At 44.5% G+C, this 25,043-nt stretch overlaps 5 protein-coding genes across 5 annotated transcripts; 4 read left to right on the plus strand and 1 right to left on the minus strand.

The window, feature by feature from the left end:
• Positions 1-458: 458 nt before the first annotated feature.
• Positions 459-1,427, minus strand: LOC101766147. The gene is made up of 3 exons (XM_004973867.2): positions 1,135-1,427; positions 859-1,029; positions 459-777 (listed from the first exon to the last, which is right to left on the minus strand). The coding sequence occupies exons 1-3, from the start codon at positions 1,357-1,359 to the stop codon at positions 769-771; spliced, it is 405 nt and encodes a 134-aa protein (XP_004973924.1). The 5' UTR covers positions 1,360-1,427; the 3' UTR covers positions 459-768.
• A 4,441-nt stretch (positions 1,428-5,868) lies between these two features.
• On the plus strand, positions 5,869-12,880 carry LOC101766553 (auxin response factor 21). Its single transcript, XM_004973868.2, has 13 exons — positions 5,869-6,045; positions 7,046-7,144; positions 7,252-7,308; positions 7,392-7,556; positions 7,644-7,728; positions 7,930-8,020; positions 8,163-8,327; positions 8,413-8,535; positions 8,766-8,841; positions 8,927-9,065; positions 9,475-11,267; positions 11,672-11,862; positions 12,326-12,880. Exons 1-13 carry the CDS (start codon positions 5,884-5,886, stop codon positions 12,477-12,479), a joined length of 3,300 nt encoding a protein of 1,099 aa, XP_004973925.1. The 5' UTR covers positions 5,869-5,883; the 3' UTR covers positions 12,480-12,880.
• A 246-nt stretch (positions 12,881-13,126) lies between these two features.
• LOC101766973 (methyltransferase-like protein 13) lies at positions 13,127-15,183 on the plus strand. The gene has a single exon (XM_004973869.4). It carries the CDS (start codon positions 13,427-13,429, stop codon positions 14,810-14,812), a length of 1,386 nt encoding a protein of 461 aa, XP_004973926.1. The 5' UTR covers positions 13,127-13,426; the 3' UTR covers positions 14,813-15,183.
• Positions 15,184-16,540: 1,357 nt separating this feature from the next.
• Positions 16,541-21,426, plus strand: LOC101767371 (oligouridylate-binding protein 1B). Its single transcript, XM_004973870.3, has 12 exons — positions 16,541-16,926; positions 18,017-18,078; positions 18,381-18,483; positions 18,806-18,882; positions 18,964-19,025; positions 19,116-19,203; positions 19,442-19,517; positions 19,863-19,893; positions 19,975-20,097; positions 20,286-20,377; positions 20,575-20,748; positions 20,845-21,426. Exons 1-12 carry the CDS (start codon positions 16,768-16,770, stop codon positions 21,136-21,138), a joined length of 1,341 nt encoding a protein of 446 aa, XP_004973927.1. The 5' UTR covers positions 16,541-16,767; the 3' UTR covers positions 21,139-21,426.
• An 870-nt stretch (positions 21,427-22,296) lies between these two features.
• LOC101783165 (pentatricopeptide repeat-containing protein At3g42630) lies at positions 22,297-23,286 on the plus strand. The gene has a single exon (XM_004974798.1). It carries the CDS (start codon positions 22,297-22,299, stop codon positions 23,284-23,286), a length of 990 nt encoding a protein of 329 aa, XP_004974855.1.
• The last annotated feature ends 1,757 nt before the right edge of the window (positions 23,287-25,043 follow it).

Here is a 25,043-nt window from a genome sequence, read left to right on the forward strand (position 1 = left end):
ACTGGGAACTAACTGATTCGTCGTTGGTTGGTTGCATCTTGCAACCGATGCTAGCGTACGGCATCGTCGCTGCCTGCCGACTGTATCTCTGAATGTTCATTGTGAAGCTGGCTTGCCAACAACGGTAGGGCTAACAGACATTGGGTACCCACTCAACAAGATGAAGGAAATGATTTTCCCTGACCAATTCCATTGCAGGTAGTTTCGTCTATCTGCATGACCTCTGAATGTTCATTATCTTCTATTACTTGAGTCAGGCCTTAGGCTTCATATGCCTAAGTTCAGGGACAATGATTTGTTTGACTTAACTACAGACATGTTTAATTGTAGCATAAGCCAATTACACTTATGTTCTGGTATGAGCTCCGCAATTACTATTTCGTACGCATCAAGATCATATCTATGCAAAGGACCAAGCTGAATTTCGCAATGACTTGGAAGGATACACACAAAGCTCGTAGATATACGAACTTCGATGGAGTTCTTCAGAAAATCAAGAACAAGCAGGTAGTTTCGCCACAAATCAGAAGCATTCTACTGAATAAAACAAACAAATTAAGACAAACCAATTAAGGCAGCCTCAATCTACTTGCAGCTCCTAATTTCACTGCACCTAGGATTTCGAAGGGGGCACTTTGGCAGGTGCAACCTGGGCAGCGATGGATTAGTACCTTGTTGCTACTTTTGCCTTGATCTGAAGGCCAGTTGGCAATAAGAACAGCACCGAAAATAGCCAGCCAGATTGTTCTCATCGAAGTGTTACTGATGTCAGCAAGGCTGCAGGCCGGAAAAAAAATTGTAATGAATGAATGATCCAGCGGTTTACGATGAGAGAAGTCAATTGGCTGTAGTTCTTACCTTGCTGGCTATTGTGGCTCCCAGAAAACGTCTGAGCTTGCTGGACACGCCAGGCGAACAGGTTGGCAGCTTCACTCCTCCAACAGAATCCAAAGACGACGCTGCCTCGCTGTGGTCGATGACAGCAGCTGCGCGGGAGCGTGAGAACGTGTTGAAGTGCCTTGCAGCACCCTGCGTTAGGCACGATCATGCATGAGCCGAGATCAGATCGAACACGAGAAGCCTCTTTCTCAAGTTCCTTCCTAGGGCAACCGGAGCTCAGCAACTTGTACGTACCGAAGCATGGGGGACGACCGGAGCGCCGGCGGCGGCCGCAGCTGACGAGGACGCGTGAGCGCCGATGCGGTTTGTGGATCCGGACATCCCCGCGGAGGCGGCGAGCTTCTGGAGCAAGAAGCGGCCGGCCATGTCGGCGGCGGCTCTCGATCGCCGGTGCGGTGGACCTGCAAACAAAAGCGACAGGGTAGTGATGATCCTGGCGGCTTCAAATCCGGGAATCATATTCCTCGGAATTTCTCGGACAAAACAAATTCACGCATCGTGGGCCGGATTGCTCACTGCTTCGTGAGGAAGAAGAATAAAAATCCTTAACCGGCCCGACCTCTACAAAAAAGCCTCTGTAAAGTTGATTTAGTAGGGGCAATTTGGGCCTTTTTCACCTAAACCGTTAACCGGTGGCACGACCGCACGAGAGCATAGCGGCATGAGAAACGGATGCTATAGGAACTCTTGCAATTTGAACAAAAAAAAATCTTTTTCCCTGCTAGGGAAACTATATATCTAAAGTAGTAAGCTTTTTAAGAAGAAGAAGAAGAAGAAGAAGAAAGTATGTAGTAGAAACTAGCAGTAATTCGGTACGCGTATAGAAGAATAAAAATGATGTTCTTTGTTTTGTTGGTGTACGTGCGTGCACTACTTCTAAAATTAAAGTTGTTCATTCCACCCACAGAGAATATGACCACCAATAGATGGATTAATTTCAGACAGTGAAATAACTCCCAGTCTCCACATCATGAGATCGATCGATGCAAATGTCCATTAATTGTTCTTCGAAAAAATGTCCATTAATTGTGCATTCCTCGATCGTTTAGCCACGACGATAGTCCTATTCGACGTTCATGAGTGTGCGCAGTTTGTGTATGCATTTGCATATATAATGGCCAAGAATCAAGACCACATACATACACGCATATATGCATGATATGCACGAGCATGATTCTCTGATGCTGAAGATCGACGGAATCAACAATAGTACAGAGTACTAGGCTACTAGCTAGCAAAAGAATCCTACAGGGTTACAATATCGACAGGATTATGAAATGATTAACTGTAGCAGTGCATCGTGCATCGAGACATATAATTAATAAAGATTATTAGCTTTAGCAACAGAATCTCAACTGATGACCCCAGAGCTCACAAATTCCTTTCAAGAAAAGGACAGTACATTACGGAGCATTTAAAAAGGTCTCAGTTTTTTTTTTTGCTACAACTAATTAAAATAACTCTTGCTAATTCAAAACAAGGTTTCGATATCTAATCGATCACTTTCAGACATGGAGCCCATCATGCTATCTATCTTCTATACACGAATGTTGAGCGCGTACACATGATGCATCGTCCATCCATATGTGCCAAACAAAACCAGAAGAAGATCTACAGGAGCTTTATCCTTGGATAGAGAATGTATCATCAAACTGTCATGCATTTAGCACTTCTCTATCGATACACGTTCCACAATGATGCTTCAGAGCCTGAACTGAAGATCGATTTGACACGCCGACGCTAATGATTTATGAACTGAAATGGATCGATCATGGCCGGCCGGAGTAGCATGCTCACCAATCAAGGAATAGCTTGGGCCCATGATGCCACTGATTGCGCAGAAATAAAGCAATGCAGAGTGAAGCCTTGGAAACTGGAAACAGATCATAGCCAAAATCATTGCCGCCTTGGTGATGAGTGAGCACCAGGAGGCGTCTCTGTCAGCTGCTAAGGATGTGCAGAGATGAATAATTGAGCTGGGAAGCTAATCCACACGTTCAAGAACATGCATGGCCCTCAACCATGCTTGTTGCAGCGAGATTGAGAGAACGTATGTGAGATCAATCCATGGTTGGTTGCCGACACGTGCGACAATGCTGCCGACTGAATTGAACCTGTACATGTGCGTGCGCCTGCATCTGTGAATGTTCATTTCAGGCACAATCCGCGTAGAGATCAGTTGCATCGCAAGGAAGCAAAAAAGAAGCGAACTGGGATGACTCCACTGCACTTTGCACACATGCAGCTGCTGCCAGCATTTCTGGTCTCCGTTTGTCCGTATGTCTATTGTGCTCATGCGGGGACAAAGAAATCTGCTTCCCATGTCCAAAAAATATTGGTCTTTTGGATTTATGCGACACTGCCTCGTGTACGCATCTTTGACCATCAGGCATTAGCAACGATTCTGCCTTGCGATTTCCACGCGTTCACACACCAGCGAAGCAATAGTGTAGTGTGTAGGGAAGTAATTCTTCTGTATCGTTTCGGTTATTCAGATCGAGAGCTGTACGTACCTATGGTCTTGTTTAGTTACCTCAAAATCCTAACTTTAGTACTATGTAAAAAGAAGATTCCACATTACATCAAACTTACGGTAGATGTATGGAGTACTGAATGTAGACGAAATCAAAAACTAATTGCACAGTTTGGTTGTACTTTACGAGATGAATCTTTTGAGCCTAATTAGTCAATATTTGGACAATAATTTATAAATACAAATGAAACGCTACAGTATACTACAGTGCTGGCACAGTGATTTTGGTTGTCCAAAATCGGGCAACTAAACAATGACTAGCACAATTTTGGAAAACACCAAATTTCCAAACTTTTTCTTTGCCTTCACTTCCCCACATGGTACCTTCAGCCACAAACAATTGTTGTTTTGGTTACATGCAGTCAACACGTTTAAACTTTTGACCATCAAAAGCAATTCCAAAATTACACCTTCTTATTCTGTATATATTTTGTACTAGCATTTAGTGGTAAAAAAACTCAAAAATACTGTCTTGATGGTTTGTCACTGCCAATGCTGACATTTATTTGTGAATATATATTGTCAAAGAGAGGGTGGTATTCCCACTAGCTGGTAGCAGCTAGGATAATTAGGTTTTTAGGTGACTATAGGGTATCAATGGGCTCAAAATATCATATGATATTGTATAAAATATACAAACATAATATGCTCTGGTCAGTGGTCACCTCCATGAAAAATTATAACCGTCAATTCTGTGAGCTGACAAGTCAAGCTTGCGTAGTCAAGAAGGCACCTTTTTTTTTCTAAACGAAAGAAGTTAATAAAAGCTTGGTGTTTATCTTTTGACGCGACCCAGAGCTTGGTACATGTCACTCATCATCGACATTGTGCTATGTTTCCTGCTGTCTCTATTGCACAAGTTTTTTTTTTTTGGGAAAGGTCTCTATTGCACAAGTTATTCTGCTATAGAGACAGCACTATGAATTCATACGGTAGTGGTTAAGGGCTTGCTTTTGGAGCCTTAATCTGGTTTGGTCTCGCCTAACAGTGGTTAAGCTCTCTGATCCTGCGCAGTTGACGTGTTCCATCGCCAACTCCAACCCAGCAAATAACAGCACATGCAAGTATTATAATTCACGGTCTCCTTAAGTACCAGTCTTATTACTCCAACGACACGTCCAAAGCGTCGTGCTTCATGGAACGGAACTTTTTTTTTTAAAAAAAATAAATGGAACCGAACTCATGTTTGTACTTGTAGGAAATAGTACATGCACTGTCACGAAAACCATGAGTACAGCAAGAAAGTTTTGCTGAAAATTGCCCCTTACCAACTTTTTCCAAAGCCATGAAACTTGAAAAGAGTGGAAATCAGAAGAAAAAGGAGGGAAAGAAACATAAAAAAGTAAGGGGGTGTTTGGATCCTGGAGCTAAAATTTAGTCCGTGTCACATCGGATATTCGGATACTAATTAGGAGGACTAAACATGAGCTAATTACAAAACTAATTGCAGAACCCCTAGGCTAAATCGCGTGACGAATCTATTAAGCATAATTAATCCATCATTAACGAATGTTTACTGTAGCATCATATTGTCAAATCATGGACTAATTAGGTTTAATAGATTCGTCTCGCGATTTAGCCTAGGGGTTGTGAAATTGGTTTTGTAATTAGCCTATGTTTAATACTCCTAATTAGTGTCCAAACATTCGATGTGACAGGGGCTAAAATTTAGCCCGGGGATCCAAACACCCTAAGGCAAGAAGGTGATAGAGCCGACATTGGTTCGAGGTGTCACAAATGCTGCAAAGTACAATGAATGCTACCAGCCATCTTCTTGATGGTCCAATGATTAAACATCGAACTGCAAGACGCAAACATTCCACGTAAAACTAGGATCAGGGTACCATCATAAAAACATCTCGTGTAAATATAATGTTTCCTACTACTGAAGTCTGAAATTGTTCTTAAAATCAAATTGTTTACTGATTTACTTGAAAATAAAAAGCTGTTTGCCGAGAAATTCTTGTCGCTTCAGGTTTTCTTCTGTCAGAAAAAGAGGGGGGCGCTGAGCAAAAGTCCACACGCGCAGAGGCGCACGCTTGTGCGTGCGAGTCATCAGTCATGCATACAAAATTCTCGTCCACGCGTGCTGCGTCCAGATGCGCTGATTAATCAATGAGCTAATCAGCCCAGGGCAGCAAGCGATCGGCAATTAACAAGTGGATTAACAGTACGGCAGCCAGTAGGCAGCTGCAGCTGCAGCTCAGCGCCTCAGCCGCAGCATGAGCAAAGCGACACTGCGTCGCTAGTGTGCTATTTTATTCCTCCTCTCTTTGCGACTGCCGGGTCTTTGCTTTCTCTTCTTGGGAGCTGCTCCTCATCAAACCCGCCCATCATCCTCGCCGCCGGCGCGCATCCGGCGATGCCTCCGGGGCAGCGGCGGTGGCGGCGGGGGAGGAGGAGGTAGTTCGAGGCCGGTGTGGCTGGCCGGTGGGCGGGGGGAGGCGGGGATGGCGGCGCCGGGGACGAGCTCCGGCGGGGCCGGGGGCGAGGGGGGCGGCGGGGGCACGAAGGTCAACCAGGAGCTGTGGTACGCGTGCGCGGGGCCGCTCGTCGCGCTGCCGCCGGCGGGGAGCCTCGTCGTCTACTTCCCCCAGGGCCACAGCGAGCAGGTTGCTTCCTCGGTTCCTCCCTCCCCTTGCAGCGATTCTTGATCAAAGCGAACGATTTCCCCCCACTCCCGATGAGCGAAATTGCTCTCTTTCAATTTTGTTCGTTTTGTTCTTGCGATTTTTTGTGGTGTTCTTCCGCTTGTCTCTTTCCTGTCGCCGACTCGTGTTGTCCGGGGAGATGTGGGTGTGTCGCTTCATGGTTGGTCCGCCGTCCAGCGGCAATTGGTTCTTGAGCTTCGCCGCCAAATGCTTGGTTTCCATTTGTCTCCTGAGAAGGAAAAACGTTTCTTTTCTCCTCCGGTGGCCTTTTGTGCATCAGCGCGAGAAAGAAACTTTGACTCGGATTTTCTCCCAACGATTGCTATTGTACTGCTGCATTTCATCTAATAATTCCTGCTTTTCTGGGGCGTCGTATCAGAGCACAAAAGCATAATGCTTTTTTGTGCCCCTTTATATGAATGTTCTACGATTGGTCCTTTTTTCTCTCCTTGCAGCTTGAACAAAGTGTGTGGCCTTAATATGTTTCAGATTTCTAATAGGAATGAACCGAATTTATTTTATTTTCATCAGTTCGGGTTGTCTACTTGTTGCTTAATCATTTGTTTTGCGAAGGCTGATACTTCAACTCACAGGATAGTTCTGTTGTCTGTGATATGGAGCTGTCTTTGTCTACATCAAAGCCAAATAAACATCATTGAAAGGTTACACAAGTAGTGGACTTTTTCTTATCTGTAAAACCTGCCTTTTCCTGTCTATTTGATCATGTTCTAGTGAAAAAAATAATAAGGGGCTGATCTTAGTTATCTACATCTGTCTTTGACTGTTTGCACAGCTAAGATGGAATTTCATATGAAATGTCCGTGTACTGTGTACCAGTTTTATATATTAAAGTAAAATAAAAGAGAAGCCAGAAAAAATTGCTTGTTTATTTGCTAATAATTGTGAAAGTTGTCTGGAGTTCCATGGTGAGCAACTCTCATTCCTTGATACCCATTTTCAGGTAGCAGCATCTATGGGAAAGGATGCAGATGCCAAAATTCCGAGCTATCCAAATCTTCCTTCTAAGCTTATATGCATCCTCAATAGTGTTACTATGCATGTAAGCAATGGTTCTTTTAGTGCAGAATGGAAAATAACTGTGACTAAACTACTGCCATGTTACGTGGACAATATTTTAAGTAATGATCTCTGAACATACTTTGACAGGCTGATACTGACACAGATGAGGTTTATGCTCGAATGACTCTCCAACCAGTTAGCAATGTAGGTCATACTTCCCTATCTATAATTATGTCATATTATAGGATGTACCTGCACCACCTTGATTTTGGAATTGGGACTGTTAGGTGACACAGTGTGACAAGGAGACACTGCTGGCATCAGAGCTTGCACTGAAACAAACCAGACCACAGACAGAATTCTTCTGTAAAACACTGACTGCAAGTGATACAAGCACTCATGGAGGTTTCTCTGTGCCACGGCGCGCTGCCGAGCGAATTTTCCCCCATCTTGTAAGAACACTTTACATCTTATGATTGGCAACAATTGAACTGTTGGCTGCTTAGTCCGTTCTAATTTGTTCACACTGCACGGTATAGGACTTCTCAATGCAGCCTCCTGCTCAGGAACTGCAGGCCAGGGATTTGCATGATTCAATTTGGACATTCCGTCATATATATAGAGGCAAGTCATAAAAATCAGTATAACAAAGTTCCCTTCTAGGCATTAAATAAAGCTAATGAAAGTTAGTTTAGTTCATATTCAACTATCACTTATGTTCTTTTGCTTTATAATTTTCAGAATATTTCTTCATAATTAACCTATCTTGCTATGTCATCAACACATCTTTCCAAATTTTATGAACAGTTCTCTTCCTCTTTACAGGCCAGCCTAAAAGGCATTTGCTGACTACCGGCTGGAGCCTATTTGTCAGCGGAAAGAAACTTCTTGCTGGGGATTCCGTCTTATTTATTAGGTAAAGTGTTGAAGGTGAAGACCTTATCTTTCTGTGGATGTTCAGCTAATTCCTGTCTTGGTATTCCTGGAAGTCAATATAGCAAATTAACCTACAGAGACTGTGACTAATGCCACTGAACTTCCTGCCTTTTTTATTGTAGGGATGCAAGGCAGCAACTCCTCTTGGGGATAAGGCGAGCAAATAGGCAACCTGTTAACCTCTCATCATCTGTTTTGTCTAGTGACAGTATGCATATTGGTATTCTTGCTGCTGCAGCCCATGCAGCAGCCAATAACAGCCAATTCACGGTATTCTATAACCCAAGGTAAATAGCATCTTCTGCAAAGCTTATATATAAAGAAGTGATGTACTGCAAGTTTCAGCTGGACTGCTTCCCTCCCCCCCTGCAGGGCAAGTCCTTCAGAATTTGTGATTCCTTTTGCCAAGTACCAGAAGGCTGTCTATAGCAACCAACTATCTCTTGGCATGCGGTTTCGGATGATGTTCGAAACAGAAGAATCTGGAACAAGAAGGTATACATTTCCAGCTTCAGCTAACATGTGGAATGCATGACCTATCCTCATTAACATTCAAGTCATTTTAGAAAAAAAAATTGTGGATTTTCTGGTGCACAATTGGTTATCTGGAATTCACCAGTATGCAACACTGGACTTCTTGGTGTATCATGTTTTGAACTGCTTGTAGTTTTCTCTACCCGGCTTTAAATTCTTTCTGAAAAGGAATCTCTGTCAACTGCCTGCAGGTACATGGGAACAATAACAGGTATAAGTGATCTGGATCCTGTAAGGTGGAAAAACTCCCAGTGGCGCAATATTCAGGTCTGATATGATCAGTCAAACTGAATACACAAACCTCGTCGCATTCCCTTTTGTGTTTTTTTTTATGAAATAAGTATTGATGCAGGTTGCATGGGATGAAGCTGCACCAAGTGAGAGGCGCACCAGGGTTTCCCTCTGGGATATCGAGCCTGTCATTGCTCCATTCTTCATATATCCTTCACCATTGTTCACTGCAAAACGTCCAAGACAACCAGGGATAACAGGTACTTCTCCGATCACAAATATAAGTACATCTATGTTTGTCCTTAGTCAAACTTTTGTAACTTTGGTCATCAATATCTAAATTTTACATAGATTGACAACACAGGATTAACAGTACCAGATTTATTGTGAAAACTACTTTTTAATGTAAAAGAGATAATATATTTCTATAGATATTGTAGGCAAAATTAGAAGAGTTTGACTTAGGATAACCTTAATTGGACTTACATTTGCGACCAGAGGAAGTAGATACAGAACCTCAATTATTTGGCCTAACAACATTCCACTCTATTAATGAATCTAGTGGTACATGGGGTCGAAGCTTTTAACTGCATATCCTTTCAAATAAATAACAATGGTTTCCTTGCCTGTATTTGATTGTTTCTTCTAATAGCCTAATCATATCTGTAGATGATGAAACCGCTGACATGGAAAATCTTTTTAAGCGGACCATGCCGTGGTTTGGTGAGGAGATTTACAAGAAAGATCTGAATACTCAGAACAACTTAGTTCCTGGATTAAGTTTAGTTCAGTGGATGCAACAGAACCCCTCACTCACTAGCACAGTTGTGCAACCGGAATTGCTAAACTCATTAGCTGGCAAACCTGTACAAACTCTGGCTGCAGCTGATATGTCAAGGCAAATCAGCTTCCAGCCCCAGTTCCTGCAACAAAATAACATCCAGTTCAACACTTCGCTGCTACCTCCACAAAACCAGCAGACCGAACAGTTAGCAAAAGTGATAGCTACACCAAACCAATCGGGAAGTGTCATAGTATCACAGAAGGTAGTACAAGATTGCAATCCCGAACAGAAGCAGCATGCTATAACTCAACCAGTGCAAGGCAGCCAACCAATGATAAGTGCCGCACAGCCTCAATTTGTTGTCCAGAACCAACTCCAGCAACCTCAAGTCATTCTCCAGGCTCAGGCTCAGCAACCTCAAGTCATTCTCCAGGCTCAAATCCAGCAACAGCAGCCTTTGGTTCAAAACCACACAGTTCTACATGGTGATCTTCAACAAGCCCAGCTTCTACAGCAACAGGAACCACATTTACAGCAGCAGCCACAACAGGTTCAGCAATCAGTGCAGGAACAGCAGCAAATAAAGATACAACCTGTTCAGGTACTGAATGGTACAAACGTGATCACACAGCTTTCTGATCATCAAATGAAAATACAACTATTGAAGGCTCTTCAGCCTCAGCAGCCTTTGATCATGGAGCAGCAGAAAATGATCTTGGACTTGCAGCATCAAATGGTAAATTCCAATTCCCAGTCAGCTGCGCAGCAGTGTGCACAAGTAACTACCCAAGCGGGTGGTATGCATAGCAGTAACACTATTCAGTACCCGACACAGCAAAAGACTCAACCTCACCAACCAATTCAAGATTTCCCTCGGCATGCTGTGTCTGTTGCAAACCCAGAAATTGCTACCTCCATGGGTACTCGCTCTTTGCATGTCCCAGGTGGAGTGCAGTTATTGAAGACAGAAGATGTTCCCTCTTCGTCAACATCACCACCCACAAACAATAATCCTGTTCTTTTGCAATCAGTTCCATGTAGCTCCAAGAACCAAAGTATACTTACTGCAGCAAAGACACCTCAATCATCTGCTGTAGTGGGCCCTACACTTGGACAAGGCATGAAGCCTTATGAGAGTGCACAGCAGATGGTGATGATTCCCAAGGGGGCTGAACAAAAGCCAGTTACCAGGCAAGACTATGTGAATAACACTCCTCAGATGGATTATTTGGACACATCCTCTTCAGCTACTTCAGTTTGCCTTTCTCAGGCTGATGGATCATTGCATCAAAACTTTCCACCTTCGTCCTTCAATCAGCATCAGCTGTTACGAGAAACAGTTCCAGATAGCGAGTTTGAGGTTACAGATCCAGGAAATAACTTTCTATTTGGGGTAAACATTGATGGCCATTTGGATTCCCTTAATGCAGATGCTTTGCTTGCGAATAACTTTGAAACTGAGAAGTACATGGATCATATGCCAGGACATGGCATCTCTAATTACATTTCATCAAAGGATTCTCAGCAAGAGTTATCATCTTCAATGATTTCACATTCATTTGGTGTTGCTGATATTGCATTCAATTCTATAGATTCATCAATCAATGATGCCCCATTCTTAAACAGAAATTCCCGGCCTCCAGCTCCTGCGCATCAACGGATACGAACCTACACAAAGGTATGTTATTTGGCTTAGCTCCAGTTTGTCATTTCATAACAATATGAAATGTCAACCAAGTCTCACTGTACTTTACATTATCCCATGAGAATACTTTAGTATGATGTTCAAGTAAACTATTATTTATTCTAAATTGCCCAAAAATATACTTTGACACCAAATGATGCCCAAACTAACTTTGGTATCTTTTTGTTGATCAAATCAGTTTGTGCAGGTAGACTTAGGTTATAGCAAAATAAAATTGCGTGTTGTTTGATTCCACATTATTTAAAAGAGTGATGCAATTCATTACAAGCAACATTCATGAAATAATTTGGGGTGTTCGGGAAGAAAAATTGAAATGATTTGGGGCCATAGGTTCACTTTTGCATAAGTACTGTACTGATCATGGGATTTATCTACAGGTGCACAAGCGTGGGGCTGTTGGAAGATCTATCGACATCAATCGATATTCCGGATATGATGAACTGAAACATGATGTTGCCCGGATGTTTGGTATCGAGGGGCAACTCAGTGACCAAAATAGAGGTGGCTGGAAGCTAGTTTATGAAGATCACGAGAAGGATGTTCTATTAGTTGGCGATGACCCATGGGAGTAAGTCATTTAAGCATTTTTCTGCCATTTGCCTATACATGCAAAACTAAGTAGCTTGGCTTTCTGCAATGGAAAAGGCTTCTAAGCGATTCTGGCATTTTGATTGATGTTTTAATCTTTAGTTGTGAAGCTCATTTGGTACTGTGAGTAAACTGATATTTCAAACCTCAACTAAGCATTTACTGGTCAAAAGAAGTGGGCTTAAGTGTTTTAACTGTTTAAACACTGTTTAACTGCAAAATTTTCTGCCATGGTCTCATTTGATTGAGAAGTAACCGCAAATTTTTCAGCTGTGGTCTCATCGGAATGAGAATAACTGCAAAATTTTCTACTGTGGTCTTATCTGATTGAGAAACTAAACACAGTAACAGAGATCAAATTGTCATTAAGCCTATCATTTAGTTTCCAATCCAACTCTTCCTTCCACTTTGGTTACTGAAGATTGGCGGCTTTGCATTTGTAGGGACTTTGTGAACTGCGTACGGTGCATCAGGATTCTTTCTCCACAGGAAGAAATGCAGATGAGATTGGCTAGCGACTTTGGAGACAGCTTTCTACACAACCAAGCATGCAGCAGTTCAGATGGGGGTCACCCATGGAGGGTCACCGGTGACTAGATAGTCGAAACTCGCCTACTTAGGATTCACTGGTTTGCATGGCTGATAGACATAAACTCACAAATCTGATGGTGCCACAAGATCGACATTTTTGTCCATGATAACGTGAAGGATGATCCGCTATGCTAATTTTGGCTCCAGATTTGTGCAAGCAAACAGCGAAAATTAGGAGAACGAGTTGCAATGCAGGTCCAGGAAGTGTACTTCATGTTCTGTCTCTGTTCTTGTAGATGTCCATATATACCCTGCCTATCCCTATGGCTATATATATCGCCCTTGTATATGATTTTATTGTAACCAAGAGGTTGTCAGGTCCCACCACTCATAATTTACTACAGAATCAGAATGCAGATCTGATAGAAGAGATAAATTCAATTTACATATGTTTCATTGTTCACGAACTCTCTGAGCCTGCCTTGTTCCCACTTTGCTCTCTTCCTCCCAAAAAAAGAGGAAATTTAAACCCATATGCAAATTTGGATGGTTAAAAAGTTCATAATTCAAGCTATTTTAATTTTTATAGAAAGATTCGTACTTGAAAATGTGTTCAGTATTCAGTTGAAAATGTGTTCCAGTTGAAAGCAGCATTCCGTATTCTTATCACTCTACTAGCAGTACTTACTTGAAAGAACATTCACTGATTGGTGGGTCCCACGACATGGTCACGGAGAACGCATCGGAGTTTAAGCAGCTGGAGGGAGCAGTTTGGGTCGCCAGCACCCGCCGCCCCTGCCCAAGCGCGCCGCTGCAAGCGCCATCGGCCCGACGCCGGCGGCTTGACGGAGCGTCCTCTTGCGCTTCACGCTCTCTTTCATCAGGTCACCTCCTCTCTCTCCGCCGTTACAGATCTCCTCATCACCGAGGAGAAACCCTCGGGAAGGGATTGCTCTTGTTGGCTGTGCGCCTGTGCCCTGTGCAGCGCCGCCACCGTCTGTGACCAGCTCGCGATGGCGGTGAGCCCGGAGCTGGAGAGCCTTCGGCGCATCGCGCCGTACCGCTTCGTCTCCTTCTCCTTCCCCAACCCTTTCCTCGGCCACGCCTCCAATCCTTACGGGGGCGGGGGCGGCGGCGGCGACGACGCGGGGGAGTGCCTCCGTGTTGCCGCTCTCGATTCGCCCCTCCCCTCCCCGCCCGTCCCGCGGACGGCGGCGATGCTTGTCCCGGCCGGGCGGCACCGCGACTGGATCTTCTCCACCCGCGCCGGCCACCTCCACCTCCTCCTCTCCACCCAGTTCTCCCGTCTCATACTCGTTGGTCCTGAGCTCTCTGCTCCTTCTCCTCGGGTGATTCCTTGCGTCGCCCTCTCGGACCCGGACCCTGCTCACGCTCGGCTCCTCCCCCTCCTCCTTGCTCTCTGCCCCATGGCCGCGTTCCGGGACAACGCCGTCCCTGACGTCCCGTTGCTCAGCTTCCAGGATGACCTCCTCCTGCTTGCTCCCGTCAAGTTTGTCACTGGCCCGGTCGTCGGCGAGATGGTCATCGAGGATGTGGCCATTGACAGTGCTCCCGGTCCACCTGAATTGCACCGCAGGCTGCGGTTCAAGCGCATGCCCTGCCTTGTGCAGACCCAGGTCCGCCTATGCCAGTCGCCTGCTGCTGCTTCGTCGTTGTTGCTGGAAGCACTGGAAGGGTCAGATGGTTTGTTACAGCCGGAGGTACGTGGGTCGTTGGTACAGCCTTACCTCCAAGCCATGGTTGCCGGTCTTGCAGTGATTGCGCCTTCCATTGAGGAGAGTATTCAGTCAGGTGTTAGGCCTAGGTGCCTCTGTGCTGGTGTTGGAGGTGGATCACTCCCCATGTCAATCAGAGTGGGACTTCGGTTCAGTGTGCTCGGTGTAGAGGCCGATGGTGTTGTCCTGGATGTTGCGAGGAATCATTTTGGTCTGGTGGAGGATGAGTTTCTCCGTGTCCATGTCGGTGATGCTATACAAATGATAGAGGATTTTTCTCGGCGAGGGGAGTCTGATATGAATTTCAGTGCAGTTATGGTGGATCTTGACTCCTCTGATGCTATGTGTGGTGTCAGCGCGCCACCATTGGAGATGATTCGTGGAAGCGTCCTTCTTGCTGCACGCAAAATCCTGGACCAGCATGGAGTGTTGATACTGAATGTGATCCCACCTCCTGCGGATGGATCGTTCTACAAGGGGCTGGTTGATGTTCTTCGCCAAGTTTTTTTGGAACTGTATGAAGTAGATGTTGGTAATGGTGAGAATTTTGTTCTTGCCGCCACAGTCTCACCTGAGACCGCACTTGCTGATAATTCAGGACACTTTCTGACAGAACTGAGGAAATTAGCTGGGGGTTTCCTGGATCATATAAGGAAAATTTGACATCTCTAGTCATTATGTGGCATTCTTTCCATTATCCTCCACAAAGGCTGGTCCATACTCCATAATACATATCCTTTGATGCTTGCCTGCTTACTGTTAGAACTTGAGATGGCTATATTAGCATTTAAGCGCTACTGAATGGATTTTGCTGTTGCATACACCTCAGCTTTACAAAATGAAAAATGAGGTGTTTGTTCTGTGTTATTTATCGAAATAGGATACAAGTATCAATTTTTTGAGGTATCAGTGCAGATCGTTTGTTTTCCAATGAATGCTTTCTTGCGATGTACACATAACACCTTATACTGATACAAGATGATTTAGTACTTTATGTGTTCAACAAATTTTTGAAGGAAGGATGCAGCTATACATATCAAGGGCCCAGTACACCACCAAATGCATTGTTTCTATAATCTCACTGCTGATTTAATGCAAATGGCACATGATTTTTTTTCCTGAAAGATGCAAATGGCACATGCTAAGTGCCAACTGCCTTGAAGTGATCTGGTGACTGGTTTCTTACAAATTTTCATCAGGTTACAAATACTAAAGAACTCCACTAAAAATTTCACTAAAGTAGGGGTCTTCGCAGCAAAACTTTGACCAAAAAGGCAAAAACTCATCTCAGTCCAAATCAATAGGGGTCTTCCTAGCAGGTGGACGTCTGCCTCAGCGGCACGAATTTAAAACAATTGATCAAGCGACCAATGTTGAGTATGTACAGTAACAAATACTTACTCCCTCAGCTGTAATTTTAAAGCAAGCAGTGCACCCTTATTATAAAATAAAAAAAAAGAGTAGATGACAAGCAGTGCAACATTGGTAACTGTTGTTCGAGACTCTCAAGACAATCATGAGAGTTATGTTAGCCAAAAAGAGTAGGATGAGAGATGGCCATCTATGTTTCGTGTGCTTTTGGATTGAAGACAAGTTGGATGTGAAATCAGCTTGTATAGTGTAAATCGCTAGATTGTATTTTTGACAATAGATAATGGCTGATACGGTGAATGGCCTTGAGGTGGCACCGTAGTTGGTGGGTTGGGATTGTACATCTAGAGGGAAGTGTAAGCTGTTGCAATTAGTCTTTGTCTTCTTTTCAAAATGTTGTTTAAGCAATTACATAGAGAGGCACATGTTAGGAATGATAACAGATTGCAGTGAAGAGTAGACTAATTATAGTGATTTGAAGTTGCACATATAGTGGAATAAACATCCACATGTTCACCTTTTGGTGAATGCCATGTGCATAACAATTCTTTAGTTATACCAATATGTTTTGAAAAACAAAAACTGTGAACCATTTGAACAAAAAAACAAAAAAATAGCCTGTGAACAAAAAACAAAAAAACAAAAAAAACAACAACTGTGAACCATTTGAAATCAACCTTATGAGAGAACCAACTAATTCAATATGAAAACAGCCTGTCTTCACATGTCGATAGTAAGTGGAGCCGTAGAAAAGATCGTGCTACACGGTTCATGTCATCGCTCCTCGAATAAACATGTGGTCAACCGATTTGAAATGTATGATTTAAAAGGATTTGGACCAAACAGACGCAAAGTTAGCAAAATCCTTATCCAAAACTCTGCGCGAGCTGGTGCAGGCAGGAATGACCCGGGTCCACCTGCCAGTGAGCCACAGCAGCCACACGGAAAGCTCCACGTCACCTTGCCACCGCGTTGCAAAATCCCCATCCTACCCCTTCCCCTCTAATCTCGATAGGGAGCGCGACGTCGGGGAGAAAAACAGAGGAGGAAAAAACCAAGAAAAAAAAATATATCACGCTCCTCTTCCTCCGTTCCCCTGCTCGATTCCCCGCGAGGAATTCGCCCCCAAATCTATCGATCTGCTCCGCCCAGTCCACCGATCCGTGGATCGATCCGCGCGCGGGTCCGGTTTGCTGGGGGGTTCCGATCTGGTCTTCGCCTCGTCAGGGGAGGAGCCGGAGGAGGAGATGAACGGCGCCGGGGGCGGCCACCAGCAACAGCAGCAGAGGCTCCGGCAGCAGCAGCAGCAGCAGCAGCAGGCTCTCCTGATGCAGCAGGCACTGCAGCAGCAGCAGCAGTACCAGTCCGGCGTCCTCGCGGCCGCGGCAGCGGCGGCCATGACCCAGGTCGTCGCCCGGATCCTCGCTTCTTGATCTGTTGCTTTGTGTGCGCATTGGGCGGCATTAATGCACGCCGATCTACTTGTTAGCCCGGGAGATTGTTTTTCGCTTTGCGCATTTTTCTTAGGTTGCCTCCTTGGTTTACTCATTCTTGGTGGCTAGCGTTATAGCCAAGTTATGGCATCATAGATTGAGTTTCTTCTAGTTCTTTGTTCGGTGGAATTGGAGCAAGTGCTGTTGCTGCGTAAATTTTTCTGGTTGCATGCTATTGCTTGTGATGCATTTCTTGTTGTGCACAAGATGCTTGGATGCTAGTGCTACTGCCTCTATTGTTGCTGCGGCTTCAAAGAAAGTTCCTTTTCATAAAGTAAGGCGTTTGAATGAGGTTGCACAAAAGACATGGCTTCAGTTACTACTACTGGGTGAAAACATGGCTAGGAAGGATTGGGGTCTCACTCCCTTTACATTTTTAGCTAAAAGGGATCTCATTCACTTGCGTCCCCTTTCTTGTTTTTTTGTTTACTCGTGCTACTACATTCTCCAGAATTTTTCCTGATCTATTATTTTATCTGCGGATATGTGTGGGCGGCGGTAACACACTCATCTGGTTATGAACATACAACGTTGTCAATGTTGGGTTTAGGCATTCTGTTTAGGTTGCCCTGTTGCCCTTGTTTATGCGTACAGGTTTAGTGCCTTGCTTCTTTCCTTTAGAGCAATATAATGCATTGGGCATTACCACTTTTAGTTCTATAGATTGTGCTATTGTTATATCCAGACCAGTTTTATAAAGCTTGTTAATTGCATTCTATATCTATTATTCTGATAATGTTTTATTTCTTTAGTTAAACTAGGAAAGAAAGCAACGGCGTTGCTGCATAGGCACATAGTTCCAGTTAGGAGTAGATGTTTGGTAGTGCTTGTTTTCAATCACAGATTCTGTGGGCAATGGGATGCAATATGGCTAGAACAACTTGGTTTATACTCCCTTTACATTTTAGTACACATTTATATTTTCTTTTGCTTTGTATGTAGTTAGCTTGTTTTGCAATCAATATCTTCTTTTTTATTTTCTCTATATTTTTATATTTTGCAGATGGAACCTATTTCCAATGGCAATCTTCCACCTGGGTTTGATCCCTCCACTTGTCGCAGTGTGTGAGTGCTTTCAGTGTTCTTTTCTGTTTTTAACTTCATATGTGATTGACAGCTTACCTTTCTTTTTTCCCTTTTATCTGTGCGATCGGTTCTTATTTTTTAAAAAAGAAATACAGTGTGGATTTTTATAATGTAACAAAAAAACTAAGTTTAGGTGATGCACAGTTTCACATTAATGCTGGTGCTAAAGTTACAGTTATTCACATAACTAAGTACAGTTTTTATTTCTACCTTGAAGTTTTATTATTTAGTTATGCCTGTTTCCAAAGTATGATTTTAAGTCATGATTATTTGTTGAATAGGTATGTGGGAAATGTGAACCCTAACGTCACTGAGAGCCTTCTGATTGAAGTTTTCCAGAGTGCTGGCCTTGTGGAAAGATGCAAGCTCATCCGGAAAGAGAAGGTGCACTTCTGCAGCTGATGTTTGAGTTTTAGAATGTCAGTCATATTGCATCACAATTCCAAATGTTCCGAATGCTCCTTTTAAGATTTTTTTAAAGTCTTAATATTCCAACATTTCTTGTTTTCCGGTGATTTAGCATATAGGTCCTCTAGTACCACCACTCATTAGTTGTAACTTAATGCTATTTGTTTCTGGTATGCATTATGCTACCGGCTAAAAATCTCATGAGCTTTTCTCTGGTTGATAATTTCATGGTATATCTACTGCATTTATTTGATTTTGTTTATTTGATGATAAAAATTAACTTTTTTCTTTCTTTCAGTCTTCCTTTGGGTTTGTGGATTACTATGATAGAAGATCTGCTGCTCTAGCAATAATGACCCTTCATGGTCGTCACATGTAAGTTACTGGTAGACTAACTTTGAACAACACAAGTTTTAGTGTCTTTTGGTATTCTTCATTCTGAAACTTTCTGAACAGATATGGACAAGCAATCAAGGTGAACTGGGCGTACGCAAGTACGCAGAGGGAGGACACATCTGGTGAGATTTTCTCAAAAGTATTCCTGTTGTCTCATTCTTTTCGTATGATAATACTTGTTTGGTTAACCGTGCCCATTGAATTATTTCCAGGGCATTTCCATATTTTTGTTGGTGATTTAAGTTCTGAAGTGAATGATGCAACTCTTTATGCCTGTTTCTCAGCATATCCTTCTTGTTCGTAAGTCCTTAGTTCTTTGTAACATGGTAGCATCTATGATGAATTTGTATCTACAGCCAGTGGTTTGCAATTGCTGATTTGTTAGTCACCTCTTGTAAATCTCTCTCTGTCTCTCTTATGTTATTAGAGTTTAGAAAAAGATATTTCAGTCACCATGACTTCTCTCTTAGTCTCTTAGCTTCTACCCTTTTTGTTTGTCTGTAGCATTTCAGTTTTTATTTGTATAATTTATGTGCAGTGATGCTCGAGTCATGTGGGACAACAAAACTGGGCGCTCCAGAGGTTATGGTTTTGTCTCCTTCCGTAATCAACAGGCAAGAACAACTCAGGCTTTGCCTCTTTGGATTTCACAGAGCTTTTACCTTTTTCGTTGCGTGGATCAAACACAGCAGTTTATATTTGACACATTATTTCGGTATTTGGACTTGTTTGGTACTGGTGGATTTCACAGTGCCTGAGTATTGAAGGCATTGTTATTATAGTCTAAATTAGTGAATAGTTTGCAAAGTACTGCTAGTAAGACACAGTGTAATGTTAATTTCTTTTTTGTTTAATTTTTTATTTTGTATACTATGGTCCATGAATATGAAGTTCAAGTATGAACTGGCATTTCCATTTCTTCCACACTTCCTGACTCGGTACTATTTTCCTTGGTGCAGGAAGCTGAAAATGCTATAACTGAAATGACTGGTACATCTCTTTCTTTTTTCATCCCCATAATCCTGAGTAGCTGCAGCTTCTGAATTTTTGGGAACTGCTGTATTGCAACAGGAAAATGGCTTGGAAGCAGACAAATAAGGTGCAACTGGGCAACAAAGAACAATTCAGAAGAGAAACCAGAAACTGACAATCATAATGCAGTTGTACTAACAAATGGTGGCTCGAGTAATTCAGGTTAGCTTTTGAATGTTTCATGACTAAAAGCAACATTGTTTTCCTTTTATGGCTGTCAATGATCCCATGTTTTTCTGAAAACACGCATGGGATGAAGAACATGCTCATAATTAGTTATCACGATTTGACCCAATAAGGTATGGATTCCTCATTGCTGATTTTGCCAATTGGCCGACTATATTCTGCAGCAACAGATGCAAGCCAGGATGGAGGAAGTAAAGAGAACCCAGAGAACAACCCTGATTGTACTACTGTATATGTTGGCAACATTGGACATGAGGTAGAAACAAAGTGCTGTAAAGCCAGTTTCTGTCCCCCATTTCTTCTGTTTTACAGAACTTACCTTTTTTTTAAAGGAAGTTACAGAACTTACCTTTTACAAGTGCCAAATGGAAATGAGAGTGAACTTATTTCTCATTCCTTTTATTAGCTCTGTAGAGTCAGACATCTATGATTCATCATTCACTTACTGGCCAGGTTAACCGAGATGAGCTTCACCGACACTTCTATAACTTAGGGGTTGGGGCAATCGAGGAAATTCGTGTTCAACAGGAGAAAGGGTTTGGATTTGTGAGATATAGCAACCATGGTGAAGCAGCATTAGCTATTCAGATGGCCAATGGATTGGTAGTCCGCGGGAAGCCAATTAAGGTAATAATTTCCAAAGCATACAAATGTTCTCCTTTGTTTACTTGATCCTTTATGTTATTGTTTTCATGGTGTTTTAACTGTCATGTTCTCTTGTAGTGCTCATGGGGCACCAAACCAACTCCACCTGGTACTGCATCCAAGCCCCTACCCCCACCAGTTGCTCCGTACCAGCCTGCTGTTGCAATGCCAGGCGTCCCGCAAGGCTTCACAGCAGCTGAGCTTCTGGCTTACCAGAGGCAGCTTGCCTTAAGCCAGGCTGCGGCAGGGCAGATTGCAGGGCAGCATGGTCTCGCGGGTCAGGTTTCTGCAGGGCTTCTTGCTGGTTCCCAGGCCCTCTACGATGGCTACCCAAACCAGTCATCTGCTCAGCAGCTTATGTACTACAACTAGGGTTTGAGAGGAAGGCATTTGTAGTGTTCAGCTTGTTTGGTGCAAGCCTGGCCATCCTCATCCTGTTTTTATTTTCTGGTTCATGTACTATTTGTGTGAGAGTTTTTCGTTCTCTCTTCGCGGGATTGTGTTACTATCCTCTTATTGTACCATTGACCATTTTCCTTGTCTAATTCCGTCGAGTAGTCCACTTTAACAGAGTAAGAGATGTATTCTATGTGAATTTGCGATTGATTAATGTAATGCTCCCCTGGAGATCAGCTTCGGTCTCTGGGCTGGTTCACGATCTGTTGTTCTACTCCAGTTAGACATTGAAGGTTAGATCATGTCAAGTGTAGTGTGCTGTTTATGGTTGCATTCCACTGCCCACCTATGCCGTTCGGTCATTGTTGTGAGTCCAGCCAACCTTCTGAATTGGTTTTGCAATCTGAGATGCGGGCCTATCTGGAAAGTAGGGCTGCCAATTTGCAACCAAAATTGTTCACTGTAAATGAGTGATCTTGAATTTTGATGGCAAATTTTTGTTAGGCGTGAATATAATCCCTTTTTCCTAAGGGGTGTTTGTATTGTACCTCTCTTCTTCTATCAATGCAATGATACGTAGCTTTTCTACGAGGTTGAGTTCGAGGGGGAAACGATTCAGAGTTCTATGCTTGTGAATGTTAAATTGTCTTGCAATTGAAATTTCCGGAGTGATCTTGCAATGAAACAATTCAGAGTTCTATGCATCTCTCAACGTTGATTGTTAATCTTGTTTCTCAAAACTTTATATTACATCTCTCAAAACATAATTTCAAGATGTGAATTTCTTGTCGATTGCATCTCTGAAAACATAATCATCGACATTGTATCTTCGTATCTGCTTAAAGACATGAGCACTCGAGCTCATCTTATCATTCGACCTCTCGAGATGGGTGGGTGGACAGCGAGGTTTGATGGCTTTCTACCTCGAGGCGATGGGATGTTCCAGCTTGAGACGATGAGATGTGCTCGCTCCTGCTTCCACCATGGCGTCTTCCTTTCCTCCCCTCCACCCATCGTCTTCCTACTTCCTCAGCAGGCCAGGTCTCGACGCGCGCGGAGACTCCGCATCGGCGTACCGCTGCCGTGCCCCGTCTAAGAGCCGCCGCACCTGATGCGGACGACGCGGCCGCCCTCATGGTCGCGCGCGCCGAGGCCGGGGACTTCGCGGAGGCTCGGTCCATCTGGGCGCAGCTCCTGCACAGCTCCGCCGCGCCGTGCCTTCCCGCCGCGGCGCGGCGCCTCCTCCCGGCGTACGCGCGCCTCGGCCGCTCCGACGAGATCCTCCTCGCAGCGCGCGAGCTCTCGGCGCGGGACCCCGCCGCGGCGCGCGCGCTCTACCCGCTCGCCGTCTCCTGCCTCGGCGCCGCGGGCGAGCTCGCGCGCATGGAGGACGCCGTGCTAGACATGGGCCGCCTCGGCCTCCGCGTCGACCCCGCCACCGGGGACGCCTTCCTCCGCGCCTACGCCGCCGCCGGCACCGTCCCGCAGATGGAGGCGGCCTACCGCCGGCACAAGAGGACCGGGCTGCTCATATCCCGCGGCGCCATCCGCGCCGTCGCGTCCGCGTACATCTCCCGGCAGAAGTACTACAAGCTCGGCGCGTTCGTGGCCGACGCCGGCCTCCACCGCCGCGACGCCGGCAACCTGCTCTGGAACCTGTACCTCCTCTCCTTCGCGGGCAACTTCAAGATGAAGTCCCTGCAGCGCGCGTTCCTGGAGATGGTGGCCGCCGGGTTCCGGCCGGACCTTACCACCTTCAACATCCGCGCCGCCGCCTTCTCCAAGATGTGCATGTTCTGGGACCTCCACCTCACTGCCGAGCACATGCGCCGCGACGGCGTCGCGCCGGACCTCGTCACGCATGGCTGCTTCGTCGACGCCTACCTCGAGCGCCGCCTCGCGCGGAACCTCACCTTCGCGTTCGACAGGCTGGACGGCAACGCGGAGCCCGTCGTGGCCACGGACGGCATCGTCTTCGAGGCGTTCGGCAAGGGCGGCTTCCACGCGAGCTCCGAGGCGCTGCTGGAAGCCACCGCAGGGAAGCGGCGGTGGACGTACTACAAGCTGCTCGGCGTCTACCTCAGGAAGCAGCACAGGAGAAACCAAGTCTTCTGGAACTACTGATGCTGATCAGTTCAGTAATAGTGCACTAGCACTAGAAGTCTCTAGTGTTGGAAGCAACATGTACAGTTATTAAAATATGCTTGTAATCAAATTCAAAATATGGAAGGAGTTCGGTTGGATCATTCCAAGACTGGGATGAACTCTCTCAAAAATATGGATATATATTCACATCGATAGTTTTGTGCATTGATTCTGAAAGAGTCAAACAATCTAAAGCAACTACAATCTCATACTACATGGCTTGGGAATTGTGATTGAAAGGAGGGGGTTACAAAGAAAGCAAAGGTACATGATCACTTGATCACAACAGGTGTTTTCCTGAAAAAAAAAACTGGCAGAGATCACACCAGATACGAAGACATGACATTCCAACTAATTTTCATGTGCGTAGGCATTGGTGCGACGAATCTTAAGAGGTTGGGCTTCTCTTTGGCCCATGGGGCGCCATCATCATGCCATTCTCCAGTGCTGCTCGAAACTTTGCTATGTTGGGGATGACCATCTCCCTGCAATGCAGGTGTAGCAAAGGCTTCAGATAAAACACTGCCCTTCTGAACCTCCAATCCTTCTGGCCGCCTTATCTTGTATGGTTCTCCGGTGAACGGTTCGAAGTCACGCTGAGGATTCTGCTTCCACCTTTGGTGCACAAACCACCCATAGCAAAACCATGCCAACGGGCCGACTTAACCTGGGCCTATCCAAAAGCCCATATCATCCCGTGGACCGGAATTCCTGTACATCGATTTAAACCGATCTATCTTCTATTTGTTTGAGATTTATGTAAATCTGACTAAACGTGTGAGATTGATCCGGACCGGAGGAGGAGCAGCATGCAGAGCGGCCGCATACAGTTATATAAGTGGAGCACGTACAGGAAATGTGTCACCATGGGAGATGAGGGGACGGATGGGATGTTGAGCGAGTTTCGAATTTCAAATGATTTTTTCTCCTAAACCATGATTTGAAATCCTTTTAAACCAAAATAATCTTTGGAGTTAATACAACACAATGATCTCCAATATATTATTTTAAATTTTTATTTTAACATTTCAACATTGTTAATGTCCTGCTTTAATATTTTTTAATAACTACTCAACATTTTTATGTATTATTTCAACATTTTTATTTTAACATTTCAATTATGTACTACTTCGACAATTTTTAATAACTACTTTAACATTTTTAATAATGTTTCAACATTTTTTAGTAACTACTTCAACATTTTTATATATTGTTTTCAACATTTTCTTGCATGAGAAATCATGTCCAACTCTTATCATTTTTTGCCACATTAGCTTTTTACTTACTTGGTGGCTATTTAATGCTCTTAGAGCTATCCTAGTCAGCAAGTCAGGACGGCTCCCTCCACTTAAGGGCACGTACAACGGTCGTGGCAGCCGTCGTCTCACGACGGAAGTTTTGCAAAATCCCCCTCGCTTCACTGCAGTAACTGAAGAGAGAGAGGGAAGCCGTCGCGTGGGGAGACGACGGCAAGCGCTCGTGCTCCCAGGCGAAGAAGACGGCTGGCTGCGCGTTGTACGGAGCGTCGCCTCCTCGTCGACACCGTGCGGATCCTGCTGTGCGCGCGCCAAATCTCCCGATTGCGTGCCAAATCTCCCGCCGTATATGTTTCGTCTTTGCCATTTTCTCCACCTCGACAGTCTCCGCCGCCCTTGCGTGCCATTGCCGAGAGCTGCCTCTTCCCTCTCCAGCGATGTCTAGCAGGATGGCATCGCTTTCGAAGAGGAAGGTCACGG

Source organism: Setaria italica, chromosome VI (assembly GCF_000263155.2).
Source record: "Setaria italica strain Yugu1 chromosome VI, Setaria_italica_v2.0, whole genome shotgun sequence".
NCBI classification, from domain to species: domain Eukaryota; kingdom Viridiplantae; phylum Streptophyta; class Magnoliopsida; order Poales; family Poaceae; genus Setaria; species Setaria italica.

Bases quoted from the DNA above. Each gene is read 5' to 3' on its own strand.
- LOC101766147 (XM_004973867.2), bottom strand. From the start codon at position 1,359: ATGATTCCCGGATTTGAAGCCGCCAGGATCATCACTACCCTGTCGCTT. The intron at 1,030-1,134 runs GTACGTACAAGT...TGCCTAACGCAG, and splicing joins CGGTCGTCCCCCATGCTTCG to GGTGCTGCAAGGCACTTCAA.
- LOC101766553 (XM_004973868.2), top strand. From the start codon at position 5,884: ATGGCGGCGCCGGGGACGAGCTCCGGCGGGGCCGGGGGCGAGGGGGGC. The intron at 7,145-7,251 runs GTAAGCAATGGT...ATACTTTGACAG, and splicing joins TCAATAGTGTTACTATGCAT to GCTGATACTGACACAGATGA. The intron at 8,328-8,412 runs GTAAATAGCATC...CCCCCCCTGCAG, and splicing joins ACGGTATTCTATAACCCAAG to GGCAAGTCCTTCAGAATTTG.
- LOC101766973 (XM_004973869.4), top strand. From the start codon at position 13,427: ATGGCGGTGAGCCCGGAGCTGGAGAGCCTTCGGCGCATCGCGCCGTAC.
- LOC101767371 (XM_004973870.3), top strand. From the start codon at position 16,768: ATGAACGGCGCCGGGGGCGGCCACCAGCAACAGCAGCAGAGGCTCCGG. The intron at 19,894-19,974 runs GTACATCTCTTT...GTATTGCAACAG, and splicing joins TGCTATAACTGAAATGACTG to GAAAATGGCTTGGAAGCAGA. The intron at 20,749-20,844 runs GTAATAATTTCC...GTTCTCTTGTAG, and splicing joins TCCGCGGGAAGCCAATTAAG to TGCTCATGGGGCACCAAACC.
- LOC101783165 (XM_004974798.1), top strand. From the start codon at position 22,297: ATGGTCGCGCGCGCCGAGGCCGGGGACTTCGCGGAGGCTCGGTCCATC.